General features: G+C 42.8%; 1 protein-coding gene across 1 annotated transcript in view; it reads right to left on the reverse strand.

The window, feature by feature from the left end:
• ALDH7A1 (aldehyde dehydrogenase 7 family member A1) overlaps window positions 1-18,873 on the reverse strand; it is a 53,720-nt gene that overhangs the window by 24,261 nt on the left and 10,586 nt on the right. Inside the window, exons 4-8 of the mRNA XM_001157473.7 lie at window positions 15,055-15,135; window positions 13,978-14,101; window positions 8,222-8,354; window positions 6,561-6,605; window positions 1,916-1,993 (exon numbers count right to left, since the gene is read on the reverse strand). Coding sequence (XP_001157473.5) covers window positions 1,916-1,993; window positions 6,561-6,605; window positions 8,222-8,354; window positions 13,978-14,101; window positions 15,055-15,135 — 461 coding nt within the window. The remainder of the gene's footprint in view (window positions 1-1,915; window positions 1,994-6,560; window positions 6,606-8,221; window positions 8,355-13,977; window positions 14,102-15,054; window positions 15,136-18,873) is intronic.

Genomic DNA, 18,873 nt, shown 5'->3' on the forward strand with positions numbered 1-18,873 from the left:
AGGTCGAGCCACTGCACTCCAGCCTAGGTGACAGAGTGAGACCCTGTCTCAAAAAGATAAAAATAAAATAAATAAAAAATAAAAGAATTCAAACTTAAAAGCCTGTAGGGAAATATCCTAAAGCAGGGGTCCCCAAGCCCCAGGATGCTGACCAGTACCAGTCTGTGGCCTATTAGGAGCCAGGCTGCACAGCAGGAGGTAGGCAGCAGGCAACCCGGCGAGCATTACTGCCTGAGTGCCACCTCCTGTCAGATCAGCAGCAGCATTAGATCTTCACAGGAGTGTGAACCCTATTGTGAGCTGTGCATGCAAGGGATCTAGATTGCATGCTCCTTATGAGAATCTAACTAATGTCTTATGATCTGAGGTGGAACAATTTCAGCCTAAAACCATCCCCCTGCCGTGGTCCATGGAAAAATTGTCTTCCACTAAACCAGTCCCAGTCCCTGGTGCCAGAAAGGTTGGGGACCGCTATCCTAAAGTATTCCTCATGGAAGCCGACTTATAAAGGCTATGCTAGGATTTCCAGTTGCTTCTAAGGAATGCAAATCAGACACTACTGATTTGAACCTCTTTCTTCCTAGTTCAGTGCTACAAAGGGTCCAGTGTGAGCCAAGCAGGGCAGCCACAGCATCAGTCTAACTTAGGGCTGGACGGCTTGGCTCAGTTGCCTAGGTCAGTCTTCCAAGGTTCAACCCAGCAAGCATGAGCACTAATACTCAAAGTGCCTGCTGTTTAACATGCTCCTGTATATACTACCATAATTATCTGAGCTATTGCAAGGCCAGCACAAGGACTAAATACCTAGAATGCAAGAATACAGTCAAAGGCCAACTCATGTTTTAAATGACACTTAGATAATATTTCACTCTGCATTGTACATGTGGGAGTTGTATTTTCTAAAATTTTCTCATTAATATGAAAAACAGAGTAATGAAAAACAGAGTAACTTATTGCTCCTTTTTGAGATTGCCCAGTAAGTACAATAGTATTTAAAAGTGTTGGAAGGCAAGGAAACTAACACTTTAGCCACACCAGTATGGGTTGTAAGACTTGACTCCTGAAAAACTCACCTAATCAAAGTCTAAGCTGGTAAGAACCTCAGCTTTCATCCCAGTTCAGCACAAGTATAGTCCATGTCATCTTAACATCATGCCAAGTAAAAGCAGCAAGACACAAAAGGCCACATATTATATGATTACATTTATACAAAATGTCTCAAATAGGCAAATCCATAGAGACAGAAAATTCTTTAGTGGCTGTCAGGGCATGAGGGCAGGGGGAATGGGAAGAGACTGCCAATGGGTATGGGATTAATTTCTGGGCTGATCAAAATGTTCTGGAATAAGATAGTGGTGATAGTTATACAATACTCTGAATATTTTAAAAACCACTATATTGTACACTTTAAAAGAGAGCATTTTATGATTTTATGGTACACGAATTGTGAATTATATGGCAATTAAAAAAGAAAAAAACAATTTTACTAAAAAGAGGCTGTGCTCCCAGGGTTCCCTTTTTCAGTCAGCTGAGAAACTCAGACAATAGGCTAGGTTCTTGGCAGGCAGTGAGACCCCAGACTACAATTTCATAGCTTTCTTTGTAAGTAAACACCTTGATAAACCAAGTGTCAGGAAGTCACAGGCTGCCCCCGATTACAGCAGTTTGTTATTTCAGGATATAAACACCTTAACAAATAGTACCTCTGGGCAATTAAAAAGACAATTCTTATTCATCCTCCAATAGAGGTTAGGCATTAATAAAATAAGAGCCCAACAAAGTCCATAATAATAATGATTTCAAAAACCATTCTCAACTCCTTAGTTATAAGTGAGCTCATTATTCTAGTAACGATGATTCTAGTTGGTCAACCTGGGGTCCTTCAACAGAGGATGCTCTCAGCCTAGTAACCTACCCAATATCTGCTCCACCACAAGTCAAGGAACAAATTGCACCAGGCAGCTTGTTGTCCTCCAGAACCTTGGCTATTATCCTAGAAAGGAAAAAGCAATTACTGAGGCAATAATTTAAGGCATTTTTTTAAAAACAAGGAATAAATTCCAACCACTTGACTCTCCTTTTTTCAACTTTCTCTCCCATCCCTCAAATATACTACTCTCTTGCTTTTTCAGCCCACTTTTCAATTTCTAAGTCACTGTTCCTAAATGGACTTCTAACATTAAGAACCCTCTTATACCAGACTCTGTCCTCAAACATTCAGACCTGGATTTCTCCTCACATATTGAAAATGCCGTTTTCAAAAAACTATTAGCAGATTTTTTTTTTTTTTTTTTTTTTTTTTAGCCCTAAAAGAATCTTGAGGCCAGATGTGGTGGCTCATGCCTGTAATCCCAGCACTTTGGGAGGCCGAAGCAGGTGGATCACTTGAGGTCAGGAGTTCAACACCAGCCTGGCCAACATGGTGAAACCCCATCTCTACTAAAAATATAAAAATTAGCCGAGAGTGATGGTGGGAGCCTGTAATCCCACCTACTCAGGAGGCTGAGGCAGAAGAATCGCTTGAACCTGGAAGACAGAGGTTGCAGTGAGCTGAGATCATGCCACTCACGCTAGCCTGGGAGACAGGGAGACTGTATCTCAAAAAAAAAAAAAAGAATCTTGAGAAGAAGAAAAAAACATAGAACATAAATAGAAGACACAAAGCATTGTTTAGATAGCTCAAACTGTCATTGTTTTCAAGTATTTTCTCCCAAACTATGAGGACACATCTGGTTCAAGACAGCAGACTGATCACTGGGACTTTTATTTATTTATTTATTTATTTATTTATTTATTTATTTTGGTCTTACACAAATCTATTAAAATGATGATCAAAAAGGAATAAGACCTAGAACGATGAAGGAAATTAGAGGTAGTCACCACCAGCAAATAAGAGATTTAAACACATCTCTGCAAAGCAGAGTTAGAGAAGTTGTAAAGCACAAATTGGGGAAGGGGAAGGGATCCCCAAAACCTAAAGTAAATGCCACAGACACAAAAGAAGGAGCTGGGGCCACCCTGCAGAACCCTGAAAGAGCTTGGGGCTAGTTCCCACCAAACCATGTCGGTCAGAAAATATCAGTGCCCTGCAAGCTAAAGAATTGCGGACAAGCAGAGTTTTTTCTCTTGTTAAAATGAGAAATACATCTAAATACTACTTAAATCTGATTTTGAGTCATAAAAAAATGGCTAAAATAATTCTGGTTTCTCTGAAAAAGGATTCCATTCATTTTGAGTTTCCAGAGGACCAAAGAGCAAAGGTTATTTTCATCAATCATCTCAACTTACTGGCTACTTTCCAATTTGTTTAAATTTCAAAAACTCTCAAATCCCATGCTCACTTTCATAGAAAAGGTATCATTATCACACCTAAGTTCCCCTAAAATACCCTTTATAGCTGTTTTCTTTCTTCCTTCCAATCCAGGATCCAATCAAGGATCATGAACTCCAGCTCTCATGTCCAAGACCAGGTTTCAGGATGTACAATTCTTCCCAGGGACTCCGGGTGTCTATATTGTCTGCACAAGTAGACTGTGCTCTCTTTAAGGGCAAGGCTTTTGTTTTGTGCCTATGGGTAAAGGTTAACAAACCCCTGCCCCTAAGGCATGAGAATCTAACTTTAAGTTGAACTCTAGCACTGTTCTCCATGTTACCTGATAAGTGTCAGAGGGTCATCAATGTTTCTTAGACAACCCGACTTATGGTAAAAATGATCCCTGCCTGGTCACTTCCATCTGAACTGAATATCTATGAGCTATTAATGGGAATGCCATGCTTTTTGGCCTTTCCTGAGTGCAGTGACACTTGTAACTGCATGTCCCTGTGGCCCCTGAAAGCTACAATTGTTACAAGAGATTTTGGTTTCTGTGGGGCATTAGGCTTTAAGCCAAGGTAACCCCACACCTCTCCAATGGGGCTCTCACTTTCTTATACCTGTATGATTGTAACAAGAACACTGATTAAAGAGGAATACCTGATGCCATCCTCCTGACAAGCTATGCTGCTGTCCTATATCCTTCTGAATACACAGAAGAACCATATATGGCCTGGGGTCATCTTAGGAATCTGAAAATTTAGTTGAATTTACGAAGACCTCTTTGTAGCACTGCATCACCCTTAGTTAATTCCAGCAAAATTTAGCATCATTTTACTTATCTTCTATTGCAAAAGCAAATAACATTTTCAGTGCTTTGAAGACCATCAACCAGCATATAAACTCTTACATGAACATTTCAAATTCTTCAACCATTTAAAGCAAAAAAAAAAAAAAAAAAAAAGCTTGAAGCAAAACCAGTATCAAAATGAACAATATTTTAACCAGCTACTTCATAACAATTAAGTCAGTTCACTACTTCCACATTAATTATTCTGCTGGGTTTTGTTTTGTTTTGTTTGTTTGTTTTTTAGGTTTATTTTTAGGCCAGGGGCAGTGGCTCATGCCTGTAATCCTAGCACTTTGGGAGGCCAAGGCAGGCAGATGACTTGAGGCCAGGAATTCAAGACCAGCCTGGACAACATGGTGAAACCCCATGTCTACTAAAAATACAAAAATTAGCTAGCTGGGCACGGTGGCTCACACCTGTAATCCCAGCACTTTGGGAGGCTGAGGCGGGCAGATCACGAGGTCAGGAGATCGAGACCATCCTGGCCAACATGGTGAAACCCCATCTCTACTAAAATACAAAAAATTAGCCAGGCGTGGTGGCGCACACCTGTAGTCCCAGCCACTCGGGAGGCTGAAGCAGGGGAATCGCTTGAACCCGGGAGGCAGAGGTTTCAGTGAGCCGAGATCGCACCACTGCACTCTAGCCTGGCGACAGAGCAAGACTCAGTCTCAAAAAAAAAAAAAAAGAAAAAATTAGCCAAGCATGGTGGCATGCACCTGTAATCCCAGCTACTCGGGAGGTTGAGGCAGGACAATCGCTTGAACCTGGGAGGCAGAGGTTGGAGTGAGCCGAGATTGTGCCACTGCCCTCCAGCCTGGGCGACAGAGCAAGACTCTGTCTTTAAAAAAAAAAAAAATTAGCCCGGCGTGGTGGCCCACACCTATAATCCCAGCTACTCGGGAGGCTGAGACATGAGAATCTCTTGAACCCAGGAAGCAGAAACTACAGTGAGCTGAGATGGCCCCACTGCAATCCAGCCTGGGCAACAAAGACTGTCTCAAAAAAAAAAAAAAAAAATTAAAACATATTACCCTTGCTCTTTTCCAGCCCACCACTTTCCAATTCCTAAACTACTATTCTAAATAATCTTCTAGGCTGGGCACAGTGGCTCATGCCCATCCCAGCACTTTGGGAGGCCAAGGCAGGCGGATCACAAGGTCAAGACATTGAGACCATCCTGGCCAACATGGTGAAACCCCATCTCTACTAAAAATACAAAAAATTAGCCAGGCGTGGTGGCACATGCCTGTAATCCCAGTTACTTGGGAGGCTGAGGCAGGAGAATCACTTGAACCAGGGAGTCGGAGGTTGCCGTGAGCCAAGATTGCGCCACTGCACTCCAGCCTGGCGACAGAGCGAGACTCCATCTCAAAAATAATAATAATAGCCGGGCGCAGTGGCTCATGCCTGTAATCCCAGCACTTTGGGAGGCTGAGGCAGGTGGATCACGAGGTCAGGAGATCAAGACCATCCTGGCTAACACGGTGAAACCCCATCTCTACTAAAAACACAAAAAATTAGCTGGGTGTGGTGGTGTGCACCTGTACTCCCAGCTACTCGGGAGGCTGAGGCAGGAGAATGGCGTGAACCCGGGAGGTGGAGCTTGCAGTGAGCCAAGATGGCACCACTGGACTCCAGCCTGAGTGACAGAGCAAGACTCCATCTCAAATAATAATAATAATAATAATAATAATAATATTCTAATATGAAGAACCCTCTTGCCCACAGTCTCCACCCCAATTTCTCTACTAATAATTCTGAAATCAGAATGCAGATGCAAGCAATGGAACATCAAAGGTACATCCTAATCCTACATGGGAAGGCACCCTAACTCTATACATCCTCCAAATTCCAGAATGACAAATCAGTCACATTGCTTTTATGACTTAACCAGAGCTGCCAAATTCTCAAATATAAGTAAAGCATTAATAATTTTTTAACCAAAAGATGCGATACATTTTAGTGTTAGATGAATCAGCAGATTAGTGTAATAATCAGTTTTGTTAACACTCTATTAAGCAGAAGCAACAAAATTATTAGCTAGATAGAAATCTATTCTCAAAACCACTAACTTGTTGAATAGTGAGAAAATATAGATCCTAAATTGCAAAAATTTCCTTTCCACTGAAGATGCTTTTATTTTCCAAGTGACAAAATAATGTCTGCAAGAGTTCAATCAATATGTCAATATCTGGCATGTTTCCAAAGAGTTAAATTAAACGACATGGCACTGAAAGCACTCTGTATATAAAAATAATATTACAAGCAAAGGAGAAAGAGGTTATCCAAATTCCATGCTATGTGACTCTGACATCAGATTAAAAAGTCACGGCCTATCAATAACCCTTTCAATATTATTCCATACCCAGGAAAAAGAAAGCCACATGCACTTACTTTGTGACAGCCACACTAATGAGGGAAGTGGTTGGAGCTCCTTTCCTTAAGAAGGTTAAAACAAAAAAAGAAAAAGAAAAACTTATTTGACGGAAACCATAAATACCTTTTATTATCAAACAGAAGCAAAAGTGTGAGAAAAAGCTCTGTCCAATTAGACAACTAACAAGTGAGTCTGGTAACTGAAACAGAAGTCTGTCCTTCAGCTGGGTGTCTTTGAGACCTACGGAACAACAAAACTTTCATGAACATAAAAATGGCACCAAGCAATTCTGAATCAGCTTGCTGCACTGATCGCAGGAATCACTACATTAACCTCAGCCAGTTATAGGAACTGAGTGAAGCAGAAATCTACTAACGTGCTGCATTAAGTAAACTTCCTTGGAAAACTCAGAGAGCTGAGGAAAACTACACAATGAACCTTTTTAGATTAGAATGTTGGAAAACATGAGTTCCTTTCACAACATGGGGCAGAACCCTGAAAGAGCTCAGGGCTAGTTCCCACCAAACCATGTCGGTCAGAAAATATCAATGCCCTGAAGGCTAAAGAATTGTGGACAGGCAGGGCGCGGTGGCTCACGCCTGTAATCCCAGCACTCTGGGGGGCCGAGACGGGCGGATCACGAGGTCATGAGATTGAGACCATCCTGGCTAACACGGTGAAACCCCTTCTCTACTAAAAATACAAAAAAAATTAGCCGGGCGTGGTGGCAGACGCCTGTAGTCCCAGCTACTCGGGAGGCTGAGGCAGGAGAATGGCGTGAACCTGGGAGGCGGAGCTTGCAGAGAGCCAAGACCGCGCCCCTGCACTCCAGCCTGGGCGACAGAGCGAGACTCTGTCACAAAAAAAAAAAAAAAAAAAAAGAATTGTGGACAAGCAGAGTTTTTTCTCTTGTTAAAGTAAGAAATACAGCTATTAGTCCTCCCAAATATGTCCTATTTTACAGTTAGTTTTTGAATACATTCAACTGAGTACCACACATTTAAAACAAATTAATAACTAGTGGAACAGATGCAAGCAAAATGAGCTAAAGACAATTGTCCTGATTTTCCTTATTTAATTTCTTCCACTGAACACAAAAGTAAAAAACAAATAACTGTTTGCCATCTAAAATATAACATTTTTACTATCAGATATTTTGCAGAGTTGAAAAATTTAAGACCTAAATGGAAACACTGACCAACTGCCTCAGAATTACTTGGGAGTTCACTACCAAAGTTTTATTGGCCAGGTGCAATGGCTAATACCTGTAATGCCAACATTTTGGGAGGCCAAGGCAGGTGGATCACCTGAGGTCAGGAGTTCAAAACCAGCCTGGCCAACATCGTGAAACCCCATCTCTACTAAAAATACAAAAAATTAGCCGGGCATGGTTGCGCATGCCTGTAATCCCAGCCACTTGGGAGGCTGAGGCAGGAGAATTGCTTGAACCTGGGAGGCGGAGGTTGCAGTGAGCTGAGTTCGCACCATTACACCCCAGCCAGGGCAACAAGAGTGAAACTCCATCTCAAAAAAATAAAATAAAATAAAGTTTTATTGAAGAAGCCAGGTGTGGTGATGCACACTTATAATCCCAGTTACTGAAGAGGCTGAGGTAGTAGTATCTAGAAATGGCTATTTTTATCACTCACTACTAAATAGGAAAGTGAACAGGTCTTACCAGAGGCAGACATTTCCACAGATCATGGCGATGGCGTTGTTCCAACCATACACTGCCACAGGGAAATTGAATGCCGTGATGATTCCAACCAGGCCTATGGGATTCCACTGCTCAATCAGTGCATGGCCAGATCCTGAGGACAGAAAAAGGATGGAACATGCAGAAGCATGTTAATTTAATGCCCATCAAGTTAATAAGAACAAACGTACAGCAGACTGGAGAAGATTCCAGATGCCTTATAGTGGGAAATTGCTACACAGCCATGGGATATCAGTACATTAACTAATGTACAACAAAAGTGGTTATTACCACACTACCTTGTAAATCATAATGATATTCATTATGCCTCTGATCTTCATAGGAACTCTGCATAGATCAGAGCAGTATCAGTGCACCTGGGAGACAAGGACACTTTCTAGAGTTGATGGGTGCCCTAGGTGGTATGATCACAAAGGGCAGAACATGACCAGGGCACAGGGGCTTAGGCCCATGTTGTTTTGTTTGGTTTTGAGTCAGTCTCACTCTGTCACCCAGGCTGGAGTGGAGTGGCGCAATCTCAGCTCACTGCAACTGCACCTCCTGAGTTCAAGCAATCCTCGAGCCCCACCCTCCTGAGTAGCTGGGATTACAGGCACGTGCCACCATGCCCAGCTAATTTTTTATTTTTAGTAGAGAAGGAGTTTCACCACGTTGCCCAGGCTGGTCTCAAACTCCTGACCTCAAGTGATCCATCCACCTTGGCGTCCCAAAGTGCTGGGATTACAGGAGTGAGCCACCACGCCTGGCCTCCCATATTCTTTATGTTACCTGACGAATCCCTGGGCCAACTTCTCTGAATTCAAGACAAGGTGGCTCATTTATTGGTGGAAGATGGGAAGGGGGAGTTCTAATAATTATATATATGTTGAATAAATGAATTATGCAGGCCGGGCGTGGTGGCTCACTCCTGTAATCCCAGCACTTTGGGAGGCCAAGGCAGGTGGACTCCCGACTTGAGGTCGGGAGTTCAAGATCAGCCTGGCCAACATGGTGAAACCCCGTCTCTACTGAAAAAACAAAAATTAGCCGGGCGTGGTGGCGGGTGCCTGTAATCCCAGCTACTCAGGAGGCTGAGGCAGGAGAATCACTTGACCCCGGGAGGCAGAGGTTGCAGTGAGCCGAGATCCTGCCATTACACTCCAGCCTGGGCAACAGAGGGAGACTCCGCCTCAAAAAATAAATAAATAAATAAAATGAATTATGCAAATCTTTACATTCACTATAAGAAAACTAAAAATACAAATTAGCTAGGAGCAGTGGCTCATGCCTACAATGTCCAGCACTTTGGGATGCTGGGACGGGAGAATCACTTGAGCTCAGTTTGAGACTTGGATCAACATGGCAAGACCCCTGACTCTACAAAAAAAATTAAAAATTAGTTAGGTGTGATTGGTTATATGCCTGTAGTCCCAGCTACTTGGGAGGCTGAGGAGAACTGCTTGAGCCCAGGGGATTGAGGCTGAAGTGACCTGGGATTGCACCACTGCACTCCAGCCTGGACAACAGAGTAAGACCCTGTATCAAAAAAAAAAAGAAAAGAAAAGAAAAAACAAACAAAAATATTGTATTTTAAATACAAACTTACAAACTTTAAAGTCACCCATAATCCTACAAGGTGTTTATTTTAATTAAAGGCAGCTGGACAGTATAGAACCATACCACAGGAATACGATGGTTCACAAATCCCAGTTAAAACCACAGACCAACTGGAAAGGTGGCTGTCCCAGCCATCAGTCTTTCTAGCCACACTCACACTGCTAGCTAGGATGAGGGACCATACCAGACACAGCACCTCACTCCTGGGCCCTCCTTAATCTGGGCACCTTAATCCCTAGAGATGAAGTGCTGGCACAGCCTCTTCCTGGCAGGGCCTGCCTCCTCCTCTCCTGCCCTCCCATCTCTGCCCTGATGTCACCCCCTTGCTTATAACCCTGTGGATTTTGGATACCTACTGTAGCTATTCTCAGAATAAAGTCCAATCTCCTTGTCAGACAAAATCTCTTCCCGAGGTTCTCTTTCCACTCTACCTGCCCTACCACTGCACCCTCCAGCTGTGCTGAAGCAATGCAATCCTCCCAAATAAGCCAGACCCTCTCAGCCTTCACACAGGCTTCTTCCTTCTTTAAAACAACTTCCAGCACTCCACTCCTTCTCCTCTTTGTCCCATTTGGGACCTTACCTTGGCTAACCTTCTCTTGGAGGCCTTCCTGGACTGCACTCATGAGGCTGGGTTAGGGGCTCCCAGCTATCTGCCCACCATCCTACCGTTTACTCCCTCATATTACTTACCATGCTGGATTATGCTGGATATAATTACCTGTTTATTTATCTCCCACTCTAAGGTATAATTTATAAGCTTATAAATCCCTTGAGGACAGGGACTATGCCTTATAGCTCGAGTATCACCTAGTAGACTACCCGGCACCTGATAGATGCTCCATAAGCATTTATTGAATTAATAAAGCCAAAGTTACCCCAAAGTCTCTACATAAATGAGTAAACTGCTTTAAAAAAAAATAGAAGTGTAAGCTAGGTGTGGTGGCTCATGGCTACAATCCCAACACTTTGAGTGGCCAAGGCAGGAGGATTATTTGAGCCAAGGAGTTCTAGACCAGCCTAGGCCACATAGTGCAACCTCGTCTCTACAAGAAAAATTTTTAAATTAACTGGGCTTGGTGGCATGTGCCTGTAATCCCAGCTACTCGGGAGGCTGAGGTGGAAAGATTGCTTGAGTCCAGGAGGTCCAAGATGCAAGGGGCTATAATCACACCACTGCACTCCAGCCTGGGTGACAGATCCTATCTCAAATAAACGAACAAAAATGTGCAAGCAATTGAGAAAAATTTTAATTGTGAGGCAGGCATCATAGTAGGTATAAATCAAATAGTTACCTGCTAGCACATGTACATATCCCCAAATTGGAGGTTTATTAACTGTATTGTTCTTACTGCTGTTGTTGTTGAGATGGAGTTTTCTTCTGTTGCCCAGGTTGGAGAACAATGGCGTGATCTCGGCTCACTGCAACCTCCGCTTCCCAGGTTCAAGTGATTCTCCTGCCTCAGCCTCCCGAGTAGCTGGGATTACAGGAATGTGCCACCATGCCCAGCTAATCCGTATTTTTATTAGAGATGGGGTTTTTCCATGTTGGTCAGGCTGGTCTTAAACTCCCGACCTTAAGTGATCCGCCCACCTCTGCCTCCCAAAGTGCTGGGATTACAGGCATGAGCCACCACGGTGGGCCTATTAACTTTTCTTAGCTAGAAAAAAACTCTTGAAAGTGTTCAATGACATAAAATTAATATTGGATAATGGGAATCATTGCTAGATATCTAATTAAGGACATTAAGTGTCCTTAATTAGACTTAAAAAGACTCCCCCAACTCTTTCTACAAGTAGGGAATTTACTCAATATTCCAAGAAAAGAGAAAAATATGATTTTTTGAAAAATATTTATTTCCTTATTATAAATGTAACCTAATAACCATCATGGAAATTTAGAAAATGCAGAAAAATAGAAGAAAATCCACTACTAATAATTCTGCCACAGAGATAACCACTGCTACCACTTTAGCATACACTTCTATCCCACCATTGCCAATGCAGACATACAGTCACCTGTTTTGCTCTATCCACATTGCAAACATCACAAATCGCTTACACTCTTAACCTCATTTTTTTTTTTTTTTTTTTTGAGATGGAGTTTCGCTCTTGTTGTCCAGGCTGCAGTGCAATGGCACGATCTCGGCTCACCGCAACCTCCGCCTCCCGGGTTCAAGCGATTCTCCTGCCTCAGCCTCCCGAGTAGCTGGGATTACAGGCATGCGCCACCATGCCTCGCTAATTTTGTATTTTTAGTAGAAATGGGGTTTCTCCATGTTGGCCAGGATGGTCTCTAACTCCCAACCTCAGGTGATCTGCCCGCCTTGGCCTCCCGAAGTGCTGGGATTACAGGTGTGAGCCACCTTGTCCAGCTCTTTTTTTTTTCTTACTCTTGCTGTCATCTTAGTATCTTCATTGTTAAAACCTCAGAGTATAAGATTGGTTCTTACAGAACAGCTTGTAATAGAAAAACACTGAAAACAGCCCTACATATACATCATTTGGAAGCTGACTAAATAAATTATAGTCTCTTTATAACAAAATAGACAGCTGCAAACACAGATGAAGGAAGCCCCTTAATAGAATAATGCGAAAACAATTTCCAGCCTGACACAGTGGCTCACGCCTGCAATCCTAACACTTTGGGAGGTTGAGACAGGCAGATCACCTGAGCCCCGGAGTTCGAGACCAGCCTGGGCAACACTGCAAAATCCCACCTCTACAAAAAAAAAAAAAAAAAAAAAAAAAAAAAATAGCCAGGTATGATGGCATGCACCTACAGTCCTAGCTGAGGTAGGAGGATCACCTGATCCCGGGGATGTTGAGGCTGCAGTGAACTGTGATCATGCCACTACATTCTGGCCTGGGCAAGACAGTAAAATCCTGTCTCAAAAAAAGAAAACAAAAAAACAATTTCCAAGATATATTATTGAATATAAAAGTATAAAACAGAACGTACAGTTTGCGGCCGGGCACAGTGGCTCACGCCTGTAATCCCAGCACTCTGGGAGGCCAAGGTGGGTGGATCATGAGGTGAGGAGTTCAAGAGCAGCCTGGCCAGGATGGTGAAACCCCATCTCTACCAAAAATACAAAAATTAGCCGGGTGTGATGGCGCACACCTGTAATCCCAGCTACTCGGGAGTCTGAGGCAGAAGAATCGCTTGAACCCGGGAGGTGGAGGTTGCAGTGAGCCAAGATCGCGCCACTGCACTCCAGCCTGGGCAACAGAGCGAGACTCCATCTCAAAAAAAAAAAATGTATAGTTTGCTACATATTTGGCTGTACGTGCTCTAAAAAGATACACAAGGGCCTAGGAAGGTGGCTCATGCCTATAATCCCAGCTACTCGGGAGGCTGAAGGGGAGGATCACTTGAGGACAGAAGTTTGAGACCAGCCTGAACAACACAGCAAGATCCTACAAAATATAAAAAAGACACACAAGAAATTGAAAGCATTCACTACTTCCATGGGGTACTATGGCTTAGTCATGGGGGTAGGAGGGAAACTTTTAATCCTTCAACCTTTTATTGCTTTCTTATTTTCTGATATGAATCCATCGTTTCTTCAAAAAAAATTAACATTAGTATAATTTAAAAATAAGTAAATAAAATCCTCCCGTAAAAGTGTGGGTTAGGGGAAGACAACCTTCACAAACATTATTTTTAGTACATGCTAATAGTCTACCAAAATTGGCTTAGATTTTTTCCCCTTATGATTCGATGTTTAGGTCATTTCTAATGTTTTTTATTGATGCCACAATGAACTTCTTTAAACATAACTTCTGTCTTATTTCAGATTATTTACTTAGATTCTTAAAACTGGGCTCTTTAAAGTTAGAGCTCTTTGGGTATATTTCCAAATCGTTTTACAGATGAGTTAAAAGTGTCTTACCCGTGGACTTGCCAACATTAAGTTTTATCTTTAAAACAAAAAGGTTCTTGATCTAACATTTTCATCTGTTTTAATTTGCATTTCTTTGAAAGATTGAGGATATTTTCACATATTTATGCCACTTGAAATTTCTCTTTTGCACAGTCAATAGCCAGAGTATTTTATTTTTTTTGGAGCTCTGTATATCAGAGTACAAAACTCAGCTTAACTAATTTCATTGCTTACTTTCAGAAGGCAAGATAGGTCCTCCAATCATCCTTGATAAACCAACAGCATAGTCACAGATATCCACATACTCCTGAACTTCACCCACACCTTCCACTAAGATTTTCCCCATCTCCAAAGACACCTAGAAATATAAAACGACAAGCAGAATTTTTCCAACAGAATTCACATTATAAACATTAAATTAAAGAAAGGGGGAAGCAAAACATGTTTTGTAAATGTAATAAACTGAAGAAAGTCTGTTTCATTTTCCAAAGAATTTTAAAACACAACAATTGCCTTCACTTTTTCCTGTCTACCTAGTTAATCTTTCCTCTAAGGAAAGAATTTTTAAAATATATGAAGTACAACCGGGCACAGTGGCTCATGCCTATAATCCCAGCACTTTGGGAGGCCAAGGCGGGTGGATCACCTGAGGTCAGGAGTTCAAGACCAGCCTGGCCAACATGGTGAAACCTTGTCTCTACTAAAAATACAAAAATTAGCCGGGCATGGTGGTGCACACCTGTAATCCCAGCTACTCGGGAGGCTGAGGCAGGAGAATCGCTTGAACCCAGGAGGGGGAGGTTGCAGTGAGCCGAGATCCTGCCATTGCACTCCAGCCTGGGCAATAAGAGCAAGACTCCATCTCAAAAATAAATAAATAAATAAATAATAAAATTTAATATAATATAAACTACTTTTCTTAAAAACTCTTCTAGCCAAGTGTGGTGGCCCATGCCTATAATCCCAGCACTTTGAGAGGCCGAGGCAGGCAGGATCACCTGAGGTTAGGAGTTCAAGACCAGCCTGGCCAACATGATGAAACCCCATCTCTACTTTAAAAATACAAAAAATTAGCCAGCCGTGGTGGCACAAGCCTGTAATCCCAGCTACTCGGGAGGCTCAGGCAGGGGAATTGCTGGAACATGGGAGGCAGAGGCTGCAGTGAGCCAAGATTTTACCACTGCACTCCAGCCTGGGTGACAGCGAGACTCCATCTCAAAAAAAAAAAACCTCACAATTTTATATATAGAAAAGCATGACAGCCTTATTCTCCACTCAAAGAATTGTGTATATACTACAAAAATACTTTACCAAGCTTCCTAGTACTTGGATCTTCTCCCGCAAGGCATCGCCAATCTGTCTTACTATTTCTCCTCGTTTTGGAGCAGGAATCTAAGAAAAGAATGCAATTTTTGTGTCTGATTCAAAGCATAAATTCATGTTTATAACACAGTATTGGATGTGTGCTGTAAAAGAACAAAGTAAAATCATATCAAAGAAGACTTTTGATCACATCAAGACTGTGATATGGCCAGGCACTGGAGCCAAAATAAGAAGCAAGGCATTCATGGAGCAAATATCTACTGGAAGGCACAGAGGAGAAGAAAAGGCAACAAATAATTACAAATTGCCAACAAATAATTACAAATTGCCATCAGGGTTTTAAAGACAAAGGAAATAAAAAGGAAGCTGAGACAGAGAAAAACAGCAAGATTGGAGGGGAAATGGGTAAGTTACTTTACCTAAAAGGATGGCAGGAGGCTGGGCGTGGTGGCTCACACCTGTAATCCCAACACTTTGGGAGGCTGAGGCGGGCAGATCATGAGGTCAGGAGTTCGAGACCAGCCTGGGCAACATGGTGAAACCCCGTCTCTACTAAAAATACAAAAATTAGCTGGGCATGGTGGTGTGCGCCTGTAATCCCAGCTAGTCAGGAGGCTGAGGCAGGAGAATCGCTTGAACCCGGGAGGCAGAGGTTGCAGTGAGCTGAGATCACGCCATTGCACTCCAGCCTGAGCAACAAAGTGACACTCCATCTCAAAAAAAAAAAAAAAAAAAAGATTGGCAGGAAAAATCTCTAAGGAGGTAATATTGAAGCTGAAACCTGAAGAATGGGAAAAGTAAGCCATAGGAATATTCTTCCCAGGGATAAGGAAAAAACATGTAAGAGGGATCCATGGAAAATAAAAGGGGCTGACTGGGAAGGCCAGTATGTCTAAAGCTAGAAGCTTGTAAGGTGTTGGAATCTTACTCCAGGTGCAATGTGAAGTCTTGAATGTCTTTTAAGGTGCAGAATAAGAGGATTTGCTTTATCTTTTAATATCGCTATGTGATAGGTAGAGGATACGTTGAAGGGGAAAAGAGTAGAAGCAGGGAGATCAATTAAGAATGTATTATAGGCCAGGCGCAGTGGTACATGCCTGTAATCCCAGGACTTCGGGAGGCCGAGGTGGGTGGATCACCTGAGGTCAGCAGATCAAGACCAGCCTGGCCAACACGGGGAAACCTTGTCTCTACTAAAAATACAAAAATTAGCAGGACGTTGTGGTGGGCACCTATAATCCCAGCTACTTGAGAGGCTAAGGCAGGAGAATCACTGGAACCCGGGAGGCGGAGGTTGCAGTGAAACGAGATCATGCCACTGCACTCCAGCCTGGGCAACAAGAGCAAGACTCTGTCTCAAAAAAAAAAAAAAGATTATAGTGACTTAGTCTTAAGATTGCAGTGGTGGCCGGGCGCGGTGGCTCACGCCTGTAATCCCGGCACTTTGGGAGGCTGAGGCGGGCAGATCACAAGGTCAGGAGATCGAGACCATCCTGGCTAACACAGTGAAACCCCATCTCTACTAAAAATACAAAACATTAGCAGGGCGTGGTGGCAGGCGCCTGTAGTCCCAGCTACTCGGGAGGCTGAGGCAGGTGAATGGCGTGAACCCGGGAGGTGGAGTTTGCAATAAGCCGAGATTGCGCCACTGCACTCCAGCCTGGGCGTCAGAGCGAGACTCCATCTCAAAAAAAAAAAAAAAAAAAGATTGCAGTGGTAACAAGGGAAACAGCAAGTGGATTCACGGTCTATTTTGGGAGTAGAATTGACAGGACACACAGATGCAGGAAATGAAGAGAATAAAAGAACTCAGGATAAGTTCCCGCTCTCTGGCTTAAATAGGTAGGTAGATGAAGTATAATTACTGGGATGAAGAAGACTTGAAGGGAAACATCAGGTTTTGGGGGTAAAGAGCACAGCTTATGTCATATAAAGTTTGAGATGTGATTCATGAATGAGACACAATTTCTCCAACTGTGACCATCACTCCCTCTCTCCCATCAAGTTCTTCCCAATTCTGCCTCTCCTTCAAAGTACAGCTAAGGCTGGGTGCGGTGGCTCACGCCTATAATCCCAGCACTTGAGAAGCTGAGGCAGGTGGATCACTTGGGGTCAGGAGTTCAAGATGAGCCTGGCCAACATGGTGAAACCCCATCTTTACTAAAAATACAAAAATTAGCCGGGCATGGTGGCAGGCGCCTGTAATCCCAGCTGCTTGGGAGGCTGAAGCAGGAGAATCACTTGAACCCCGGAGGGGGAGGTTGCAGGGAGCTGAGATCCCGCCATTGCACTCCGGCCTGGATGACAAGAGTGAAATTCTGTCTCAAAAAAAATAATAAAGTACATGTAAAAGGAACATTCCCCTCCATGAAACCTTCCCCCAGGCAGAAGCCAATCACACCCTCCCCCTAACTCCCACTGCTCCTAATCACAGCACTGCTCACACTTGCCTCACAGAGCTTGGCTGTGAGCTCAAGGTTCTTCCTTGCTCTCTCTTCTCCCCAAGTGTATCACTGTCTCTTAGTACAGCTTTTCTGGATGGTCACTTTGCAATCTATTAACATTTAAAACTTTCCTACCCTTTGTTTTATCTATTTATTTTTCGAGACGGGGTCTTGCTCTGTCACGCCCAGGCTTGAGTGCAGTGGCGCGATCTCGGCTCAGTGCAACCTCTGCCTCCTGGGTTCAAGTGATTCTCCTGCCTCAGCCTCCCAAGTAGCTGGCATTACAGGCGCCTGCCATCACGCCCGGCTAATTTTCTGTATTTTTAGCAGAGATGGGGTTTCACCATGTTGGTCAGGCTGGTCTCGAACTCCTGATGCCAAGTAATCCGCCTGCCTCGGCCTCCCAAAGTGCTGGGATTACAGGCATGACATTCCTACCCTTTAACTAAGCAGCTCTGCTTACAGAAACTGAGCTTATATACATAAGTATGCAAAAGTATAGGTACAATGATATTCATTGCAGTGCTGTTTCTAGTAAAGAAAAAAAGAAACCAACTGTCCATCAGCACATGATTGGTTAATTACGGAACAGTGATAAAATAAGGTAGATTTTTATGGGAAAACATTGAAAAGCTATAATAGAATAATACAAAACAAGAAAACACTTATGGTAAGTAAACTTCTGCTTAAATTTGGAGCAACATATACCAAGCTGTTCACAATGGTTTTTTGTGGGGAATGAAATTATAACAGATTTTCATCCACAATTTATATGTTTGCAATGTCTGTCATTTTCACAACATATGCACACTTTTGGAAACAGGAAACAAAAACCTGTAGCATTATATCAATCAGCACATAACCTATACATTTCCTAGCACATGGTGTGGATTTAATGATGTTTCAATTGAATTTAGTCAGCACATTTATAAGTTTAGTTAAGTTGGTTAATTTCAACTCAGAATGGCCAGTATACATGGCCTTTTACCTCCCATTCTGGACACATTTTATTCAGTCAGTCTTTCAACAAATAATTATTGCATATGTTCTATGTGCCAGATACTGTGCTAATCCCTGGATATTCTACTGCAAATGAGGCAGTTACAATTCTTGCCCTCTATAGAGCTGACAGTCCATGGGGGTGATAAAGGCAAGAAACAGGCAATTACAATCTAATGTGGCAAATGCCATGAAAGGGGAGCTAGATTTCACAACTGGAGCAACCTGAAGTAGGCTTTTTACAAGTTTAGAAGTTTAGGGCTAAGACCTAAAGCATGCCAGGTGTTGTGAAGAGGTAGGCAAAGTGGAGGAAAAGCATGGGGTTAGAGGGGTACAGAGCATATGCAAAGGCTGAAAAGCAAGA

This window comes from Pan troglodytes, chromosome 4, assembly GCF_028858775.2.
Source record: "Pan troglodytes isolate AG18354 chromosome 4, NHGRI_mPanTro3-v2.0_pri, whole genome shotgun sequence".
Classification (NCBI taxonomy): Eukaryota; Metazoa; Chordata; class Mammalia; order Primates; family Hominidae; genus Pan; species Pan troglodytes.